Below are 10,221 nucleotides of genomic sequence, written 5' to 3'. Positions count from 1 at the left end.
TTTTCAGGGCATCAGAGAAGCTATCCGATCCCTCGCGCAGACCTTAAGCCACAAATAAAAATTCATCATTTTAATGTTAAAGAAACGCTGGAATTGTTTGACGAAACAATTATGCTTTTAGGAATTTATTGTAAGAAAATAATAAGGATATGCATAAAAATAAAACTGTCAGGATGAATCACCAGAGCACCGTGTAGAATAGCAATAAACTAAAAATTGCTTATAGGAAACAACTGGACATTTAGTACATCAACAATGGTACATCAGCAAAATGGAATTCTCGGCAGCCATTAAAAATGTTACAGAACATTTATTGACATGAAAAGGTGTTTATGACATTCTGGTGTATGAACAAAGTAGACAGTAAAATAATGACTCAATTTTTGCAAAAAAAAATATACACATGTATAGAAAAAAAAAATCCTGCCAAGGATATTCACTAGAGTGGTATAGTGCATATCCCAGGGGAGGGCATATGTGTGTGTTTTATTTTGTTCTTTGTAGTCCCCTCCTCAATAAAAAAATTTTTTTACTTATTGACTTTAGAGAGAGAGAGGGAGAGACACACACTAGAGAAACAGTGATTTGTAATTTTACTTATTTTATGCATTCATTGGTTGATTCTTGCATGTGCTCTGACTAGGGATCGAACCTGCAACCTTGGTGTATTGGGATGATGCTGTAACCAACTGATCTACTCTGCCAGGGTCCCTGCCTTCCACTCCCACTTTTTAAATATATATCACATAATTTGCTTTCATAATAAAAAGTTAATGTAGTTCAACGCCTTCATTTTGATTAAAAGAAATCCATTTAAAAATATCTTCAGTTTTTTTCAGAAGCAGAAATGATTTCTAAGTCACCACAGAGGCGGTGAGTTTGTCCTCTGCGGGAACCGACAGGAACCTTCACGATTCACAGCCCAGGTCCGATTCGAGGGAAAGAACGGAGCATCCTATAGCTTTGGGGCGCTCGCTCCAGCTTTCGTGCCCCAAGGCCGAGTGGTGCCCCTCCAGCCCAGTCCGTCCTATTCCTGCCCGGTCACCAGCTTCATCATCTTCAGAGCCATGTCCCCTTGGTCGGAAGGAACCTAGAACCAAACAGTATCCGAGTTAGTGCTCCGGGTCTGCTCCTGGGGCTGGTGCTCAGGGGTGACATCTGAGACCCAGTTCCCAGTCAGAGCGCCCTCTCTGTGACAGCAACCCGGGGCATCCCCGACAGAGGCTCTTCTGGGCCGCAAGGGTGTTGGCTGGCAGGGGCGTGAAGTCTGCGTCTAGGACAGCGCTTTCTCCGTGTGGGGCTGACCCACTGATTGGTTCACAGGGGCTGTGCTTATGGTACTAGGCACCAGACTATTCAAGGAACAGAGGAGATTCTAAACATTTTATAGGATTCTCTGCATAGGAAGCCCCCCAGGCTGGGACCAGAGTAGAAAAACGGCCCAAGAGGGAAGCTAACAGCAAAACCATAAACAAACAAGCAAGTAAGACCCTCTGTGTGGGTGGCACCCCCATTTTTATATTGTATTCAGCTCTGTTTTGTTTCTCCTTTAGTTTTATTAATAATTCCTGTTTTAAAAAAATAAATCTCCTTCCCACATGCCAAAGGGGGGAGGGGCAAAGGCCTCAGTTTCTCCTCTACAAAGATTGGGGCAGAGAGTAAATGTCTCCGAGGTCTGAAATTCCCCAGTTCCCGGGTTCTCTGTGGCATATCACTGTCCCGGATTCTCCTGCCAAGCCAGGCCACACAGGCATGGTGGGGCTTACCAAAACGACATTTAGTGTACTGAAGGGGAAGTGGTTGGGGTTATGATTTAATAGCAGCCTTGAAGAGCTATTTTAAGGCTGCCCCCAACTGATCTCTTGTTCTTTCTGTGACAAACCAAGAGGAAATGGGTCTGAACTCCAGCTTGGAGCCAGCCCGGGGTTGGCTCCCCCCCTCCCCTTCCCACCTGCCTCCGCAGGGACCCCTCTCTTAATAGCTCTGTGCTCTAAGACACAGTGTGTTCTCGCCCCTGAAGGTACTGAGATATTGAGAGCCATGAACAAAATGCGCTTTGAACCCTGTCCTGCAGCCTTGATCATTCTCTCTTCAGATCGTTTCTTCCTTCCTGTTTCCTAAGGGAGTCGTCTTCTCTCCCTTGCTGCTCATTCGTTCGCTCCAACCAGCCTTGCCGTGCAGGCTTCAGAGACTGCCGTTCACTAACAACGTTGGCCACGACGGCCGCCGACACCAGCGGCTCCTCTCCGCCCGGGGGATGCCACCCGCCCTAGGTCTCCCTTCTGGTTCCTGGCTGCTTCTTTCTCAAGTCTCCTTCATGGGTCCTTCTTCTGCCTCCTGTCTCCTGAATACTGGTGTCCCCAGGGCTCGGCCCCCTGCCTTCTCCATATTTGACTCCCCAGTCTCCGTCTGCAAGGACAAACATTTGACTCCAGACTCACACATACACGCGCTTTATACATTCGGTTGCCTTCTGAGCTGTTCTGTGGGCAGCTAGCTACCAAGTCCTGCCCTCTCTGCCTTAAGGCCTCTACCTCCCTCCCTTCTGGATTTGTACAAGCCTCCTAGATTGGTGCTCTACCCCAGTCCTGTCCCATGACTTCTGCTGCTGGCATATTCTTTTATAGACAAACCTAGTAATTTTACGTCTTTTACTTAAAACATTTCAATGGCATCCCATTGCTATCAAGAAAGGTCTGGGGCAGAGGCGGATTAAGGTCGGCTGAGGCCCCAGGGCGCAGAAGAAAGTATTGGGCCCCTTAAGAAAAAGAGAGAGACGAGGGGGAAATAAAAATACATGTTAAACATATTTTAAATAAATAAAAAGTATTAGATACTATTAATGTTGAAATTGCACATATGAAACCAAACATGGTGTCATTAGAAAAAAGTATAAAGTTGGGGTTTTGCGGGGCCCTTCAGAAGTCAGGGCTGGTGCGCGTGCCCGGTGTGCCCGCCGTTAAACCCGCCTCTCGCCTGGGGGTCCTTCTCATGGTGTGTAAAGCCTCCCTTCCCAGTCTCGTCTCTGCCCAGTGTCCCTCCCGAGGCCTCGGCTGCACTCCTCGCTCCTGCATTCTGCCCTGTACCTGGCTAGCTCTTGCCCATTGGGTGGGGCTCCATCTTCTGGGACCCCAAGCCTGGGCCAGGCCCTCTGCCCTGGGCCAGCCCCTATCTTAGCACTTCTCACCCCGTGCCGTTAGGGCCTCTGCCTGAGCCTCATGCCCTTGAGGACAGAGACGGGGCACCCTCCACGCAGCCCAATACCTGGCACAGTGACTAGCAGTCACAAGACACTCAAACGTCTGTTCAATCAATAAAGGAAACTTTCAGGATCTGGAAAGTTCTTAAAAGGAAACCGAGGGTCAGAGAGGTTCAGAGTATGTCGTCTCTGCAAATAGCATATGCTTTCACTTATCGGTGGACTCTAAAGATTTTCTATAGAGATTGTGTCCTGAGCGCAATGGAGCCAAGGGGGCAGGAAAGGCCGGACAACACCTTACTGTCCCTCTCAACTAATACTGGACAGGAACCCACAGTCCTGCGGAGAAGAGAGACCCTGTGTTTACATGCCCAGACCAGAGCATAACCGTGACGGAAGCACCCGGGCCCTCCTGACCTCCGGGGTTCCTCCCCCGGCCTCTTGGCGGGTGTGCGGGTGCCTGTGTGTAGTGGACTCAGCTCTCCATCACCTCCTTCCGCCCACAGAAACCCCCTCGGCCAACATACAGCCTGAGGAAAACAGTGTGCTCGCCTTGCAAATGCAGGAGTCTGCCAGCCTCCCTGCCTGTGCTTGCAGGCAAAGCCTCCTCCTAACGGAAACCCGGGGGTCCCCAGAGCCCCTGCTCGAAGACACTCCCCACCGTGCACCAGCTTTTCTGCAGCGGGGACTCAGCTGTGCCGCACCCCCCGGGGGACTCGGCCTCCTGCACCCCCTGGGACTCAGCCGTCCCGCACCAGGGACTCGGCTCTCCCGCACCCGGGACTCGGCCTTCCCACACCCACTGGGAACTCAGCTTTCCCTCACCGGGGACTCGGCTTTCCCGCACCCGGGACTCGGCTTTCCCACACCCGGGACTCGGTTTTCCCGCACCCGGGACTCGGCTTTCCCGCACCCGGGACTCGGCTTTCCCGCACCGGGACTCGGCTTTCCCGCACCTGGGACTCGGCTTTCCCGCACCCGGGACTCGGGGACTCGGCTTTCCCACACCTGGGACTCGGCTTTCCCGCACCGGGACTCGGGGACTCGGCTTTCCCACACCTGGGACTCGGCTTTCCCGCACCGGGACTCGGCCTTCCCACACCCACCGGAACTCAGCCTTCCCTCACCGGGGATTCGGCTCTCCCACACCCGGGACTCGGCCTTCCCTCACCCACTGGGAACTCAGCTTTCCCTCACCGGGGACTCAGCTCTCCCGCACCTGGGACTCGGCTTTCCCACACCCACCAGGAATTCAGCTTTCCCTCACCTGGGACTCGGCTTTCCCACACCCGGGACTCGGCTTTCCCGCACCCGGGACTCGGCTTTCCCGCACCCGGGACTAGGGGACTCAGCCGTCCGGCACCCGGGACTCAGCCGTCCGGCACCCGGGACTCAGCTGTCCGGCACCCAGGACTCAGCTGTCCGGCACCCAGCTGTCCCGAGCACTGAGCTTTGGTTTTCGCTTCCTGAAAATGTCAAGGAAGAAAGGTGTCTCCCTTCTTCCCCTGAGACAGTTTTTTTCAGAACAAACCATTAGGAGGAAAGTAGCATTCTATTCATTCAACCTGGAGAGTAGAAAGGACAGAGAGCCCAGCGGAACTCCCTCAGGAGGACTTACTCTTTGCAATAATTTCTAGACTCAAAGGAATGAGGCGCCAACGGCAGAATTTTGTTAGGAGATCTCGAAACACTCCCAAGCCCCAAGTGCTCCGTGTGAGACCAACGCGGGCCGTGCACCCACGCACGACCAACTACCTGTGGCTCCCCGCTCAGGACAAGTGAGGGTCTGGAACAAAAGCAGACTGTCTCACCATGTGTCCCGCTCTGAGGATCCAGTAGAAAGCCAGGTTCCTGTGGCTCTTGACAAAAGCAGATGTTTCAGAAGATTTAGGGTCGCTGTACAGGGGCCTCCACTTGAGCTGATTGAATTTGGACAGTTCCGACCACTTCAGCTGCCGCACCCAGGCCTCCTGACCTGGTGAGGGGCACAAAGAAGGACCTGGGGTTAACTGCTGGGGAGAGGAGGAAAAGAAACCTACGTCCTATAACTTGGCTTTCCCCAAAGTATAGTAATGTGCATAAAACTCACCCGTGTGAAAGGCAAAACCACAGTGAGCTATCACCTCACACCTGTCAGAATGGCTGTTATCAACAGGACAAGTAAAAACACGTGAAGAGGTTGTGGAGACAGAGGAGCCCTCACTCACTGCTGGTGGGAATGTAAACTGGTCCAGCCCCTAAGGAAGACAGTCTGGAGGTCCCTTCAAAAATTAAGAACAGAGCTACCATTGGACCTAGCAATCCCTCTCCTGGGTCTCTACCTCCCAGGATTTGAAAACATTTATTTGTAAAGAAACGTGCACATCCTGTGTTCACTGCAGCAGTATTCGTGGTGTCCAAGACGTGGAAACAACGGAAGTGTCCTTTGATAGGTGACTGGATAAAGAAGATGTGGTGCATATACACAATGGAATACTACTCAGCCATAAAAAAAAACACTGCCATTTGTGACAACAGGGATGAATCTGACAATATCAGGCTGTGTGAAATAAGTCAGATGGGAAAAGTCCAGAACCATATGATTTCACTCATATGTGGATATGAAACTGAAAGCAACAAATAAACAAACAAGAAAAACAAATAAAAAACCTCAAACAACAGAATGGTGGTTACCAGAAGGAATAGAGGTAGAAAGGATTAAGAGAGTCAAAATATATATATATATAGATGGAAGGAGACATGACTTTGGGTGGTAAAAATACAATACAATATACAGATGATGTATTACAGAATTATATGTTTGAAATCTATATAATCTTATTAAGCAATGGCATCCCAGTAAATTTAATAACTTTTTCTTTTTTAAAAAGAGAAAAAAAAATCCTTATCCTTGCAACAATGTCAATTCTGATTCAGTAGGTCTGGGTGGGGCCCGAGCTTCTGCATTTTTAGCTAGCTCCCAATGATACCCAGGCTGGCAGAGACAAACCTAAGAGCTGCGAAGCCCAACCAGTTTTTGCCTTTAACTCTCCTCCTGCTGTATGCTCCGTAGGAAGGAAACCGGGGGCCTCTGGAGGTGACCGGGCTGTCAGGAGGACAGGGAAGTCTCCGGGTTAGGAGATGAATGTGTGCATTACCCCAGCGGTTTATGGAAGAAATGCAGAACCTTTTCATGTCATCCTTAGTGCCCTTGGCTTACAAGTCACAAAAATATTCAACCCTGCTGACATGAAGTAACACATCACACCCACCAGACCACATGCCTCGACTGCCTGCTGGTTCTGAGAACCTGCCTCTGTCCTTCCACTTGGCCCTACTGCACCCAGAAGTGGGCATGTGGTGACAGCCGGTGCGACAGGGATTCTGCAAAGACCATTTTCCCCTGGGTCCTAAGGTTTTCAGTGCCATTGGGGTTTAGTCTGAATTCACCTTGCAAGGTTTTCCCTCAATTAAATGTCCATCTGTCCAATGGTCAGAAAAATATCTTCTTTTTATGTTTGTGGTGGGGGTAGGTGGTGTTCTTATCTTTAATTATACTCAAGGGCCCCAAAAGCTGGATAGACCTATGGTTCTCTGAGAGGTCACAGCCGCAGGGAGCGCCACCCTTGTTTGCAAGAGTCAAGGTCAGGAGTGGATAGATATAATAGAAAAATGGCATTCTTCCTAGTAATCCAGTGTCACCAGCCCCAAGACTGATGTAGCTGAGGCCAGTTCCCTCCCAGCTCAACCCACGATACGGCCTCCACGTGCCCCTCAGAGTGTCCCTACCCATGGTGTCCACGATGAGGTCAAGCTGTCCATTATACACGGTCACGTTGACCCCGGCGTCCAGCAGCTCGTCCACAACGCTGACGGCTGGCTTCATGAAGTCCTCCTCCATGTTCAGGAAGACGTTGTTCGCCTGGCCTGCACGTGGGGAAGGAGAAAGAGGTGGCGGCTTGGAATCTGCCAGGACCAGAGGCGCCTCTCAGCCCAGAGCCGCCAGGGCTCGGGCACCCACGTGCAGGACCCGGGCAGCCCCTGGCAGAGACTGACGGCACAGGTGCCTCACAGCAGGGGCCGCCGCTGGGGACCCGTGCCCCGAGCTGGTCAGGCAGAAGGGCGGCGTGGGCAGCACGTGCGCTCCGGTCACACACGTGCGGTGACGCCAGCAAAGGCATTTCTAATGAGGAACTGACACCTTGAGAGGGCCACTGCCCAAGGAAACAGGGGCCAGAGTCAGTCCTTCCCCTGGCCGAGTTTTAAGTTCTGGACAGGTGGGGCTACCTTGGTAATAAACCAAACCAGACCCAGACTGGTTCACAGCTGGCCCTCAGTAAAGCCCCGTGGAGGACGAGCCCCAGGCAAGAGGAGAGGGTCAGTACAGCATTCCCACTGGACTCCTGACCACCACCACCACCACCACCACCACCACCACCACCATCATCCTCATCATACTAAAAAATATCATCATCATACTAGACATCATCATCATAACACTAAACAGTATCATCATCATACTAAACAGTATGAGCATCATCATAACACTAAACAATATCACCATCATACTAAACGATATCATCATCATCATAACGCTAAACAGTATCATCATACTAAACAGTATCAGCATCATCGTAACACTAAACGATATCATCATACTAAACATCATCATCATAACACTAAACAGTATCATCATCATACTAAACGATATCATCATCATACTAAACATCATCATCATAACACTAAACAGTATCATCATACTAAACAGTATCAGCATCATCGTAACACTAAACGATATCATCATACTAAACATCATCATCATAACACTAAACAGTATCATCATCATACTAAACGATATCATCATCATACTTAAACATCATCATCATAACACTAAACAATGTCGTCACCATCATGCTAAACAACATCGTCATCACCACCATCATCACACCACTACACAGCAATAACAACAAGAGCGGCTCCCTTGATCTGTATTTGCCAGTCACTGTGCTAAGGAAGAACTTTACAAGCAACATCTCATTTCCCCTCCATCACTACCCTGGGGAGCAAGGTCTCTTAACCTGCACAATGCTTCAAGAACATGAGGCTCAGAGAGGCTAAGAAACGCGTCCAGTCGCAACAGCTGGTCGGTGGCAAGCTGGGATTCGAACACAGGCCCGGCGGACTACGTAGTGTGTGGGCGTAACCACAAACGGGAACTCAAGACACTGGGGTATTGGCCAAGGACACTCGATCCTTTCCGAACCATACAAAGACACATCGGGAGCCAAAGAGAGTTTTCTATTAGTCATCATCTGAAAAGAAAGCGTCACCTGGCTCGTCCAGTCCCACGAGGCAGGGAGGGAGGGTCCCTGTCACGGGGAAGCAGGGCTGGAAACACCCCCGTAAAGAGAAAATGAAGGAGTTGAGCTGAAAACGAGCCCTTAGGAGTCAGAGCAGGACGTGGCCTCCTGTGATAGCTCCCCTCTCTTCTCGGCTGTCATTGTCACAGCTCCCACAGTTGTCCCCTGCCCTGGCAGCTCGGACACACGCTCTTTTAATTGATGTAATTTTTCTTTCACTTCTAGAAAACTCTGAGGGATGAAGGGGAAATGGAGACACCAGGTCTAGGATGAGACGCTGTGGATGGCAGGCTGGGAGGACGGCCCGTGTCCCCTGAGGAATCCGAGGCCAGGGCCGAGCCTCAGCCTCCCAGCAGCTGTCAAGGGCCCACCCTAGAAAACGCCCCAGACCCTAACTCTACACTACGTCACACACAAACGAGGCCCCCCCAGCTTGGAGTCGTCTCCCCTCCGGGAGCCTCGGTGTACCCCTTGGCTCCTGGCTTTTCCATAGAACTAACAGGAACTTACCCAAGATTTCTACTTGGCCTTGGTCTCTGTGGACCTCAATTTTCCTCCCTATGGCCTTCAGGCCACAATGCAGTAGACACCTGGTCCTCATTGAGCACCAGGAGGCCTGGTCAATGTGTGACCAGGGGAGGCCGGCCAGAGAGCTGGTCACACATGTCCGAAAGGACCTTTGCCTGGCAGTCACACCTGTCACCCACTGTGGCCTTGGGCATGGCTTTTCTAAATCTCAGTCTGCTATTATGACAACCTCCAAACTGATACACAAGCAAAGAGTGCGATGACCCCCACTCACCCACCTGTGACTTCAACAATTACCGACTTATAACCGAGCATTCCATTTCTCCCCCAACCGACCCCCTTCTCTGACCCAACCCTGGCATGGTAGTTAGCGTCGCTACCTGTTTGCTCCTCTACAAAATGTGACTAATAATACCGTTCTACCTGCAACATCATCACCATCAGCAAAACCCATCCTACAAATGAAGGTCTTTGAATGTGCACCTTTCGTCACCAAGCTCCCCCAACTCTACGAGTGGCACTTGAAAAAGTAGGTCACAGAAGTTACCTCCCCAGGAGCAATCCTCAGGAATGATTTTGAGCTTTGTTCTGATGGGGCCGTTCATGAGCTGACTTAAGTTGTCCCGATACAGGTGTCTCACGTGGCGATAGAAGAGGTGAACTGAAATAAACTGGTACACGGTGAGTCAAAGGAGTGGAAACGAGACCAAGAGGACCTCTCTTCCAAGCTGCTGGGACTGCCGGGCGTAGGAGCGAGGCTTTCAGCTGAAAAATGAACCGCGTCCCCCCGACTCACGCCGGATGGAGGAGCAAAGTCAGAAACACGTTGAAAGTGGAGTTTTACTAGTGTCGATCGCTGCATTTTAAGTACTTTGGGGCCATGGAGATTATCCGGCATGGCCAAAAGGGGTCATCAGCTGAGAAGTGGAATCCAGAGCAGAGGTTTTCAAAAACTGGGTCACCGACCGGTCCGCCAGAAATTTCGTGTGAGTCTGAGAGTTACACCCCCCCCCGCCCCGATGCTATGTGAAGATTGTACACTCAATGATCTTAGTCGAATTCGTTTATACTCAGGGTGATTTATCTCTGCCTTAGCAGTCCCCAAAATAATTCTCCTATTTTCACCGGTCCCCAAGTGTAAATAGGTGGAAAACC

At 50.7% G+C, this 10,221-nt stretch overlaps 1 protein-coding gene across 1 annotated transcript in view; it reads right to left on the bottom strand.

Moving 5' to 3' along the window:
- Positions 1-288: 288 nt before the first annotated feature.
- SCPEP1 (serine carboxypeptidase 1) overlaps positions 289-10,221 on the bottom strand; it is a 33,252-nt gene continuing 23,319 nt past the window's right edge. The window contains exons 10-13 of the mRNA XM_066264018.1: positions 9,614-9,727; positions 6,968-7,105; positions 5,011-5,174; positions 289-1,090 (exon numbers count right to left, since the gene is read on the bottom strand). Of these exons, the coding sequence (XP_066120115.1) occupies positions 1,028-1,090; positions 5,011-5,174; positions 6,968-7,105; positions 9,614-9,727 (479 nt within the window). The 3' untranslated portion in view covers positions 289-1,027. The remainder of the gene's footprint in view (positions 1,091-5,010; positions 5,175-6,967; positions 7,106-9,613; positions 9,728-10,221) is intronic.

The sequence above is a fragment of the Saccopteryx bilineata genome, chromosome 2 (genome assembly GCF_036850765.1).
Source record: "Saccopteryx bilineata isolate mSacBil1 chromosome 2, mSacBil1_pri_phased_curated, whole genome shotgun sequence".
In the NCBI taxonomy this organism is placed as follows: domain Eukaryota; kingdom Metazoa; phylum Chordata; class Mammalia; order Chiroptera; family Emballonuridae; genus Saccopteryx; species Saccopteryx bilineata.
This window is presented reverse-complemented; position numbering and strand designations above follow the sequence as displayed.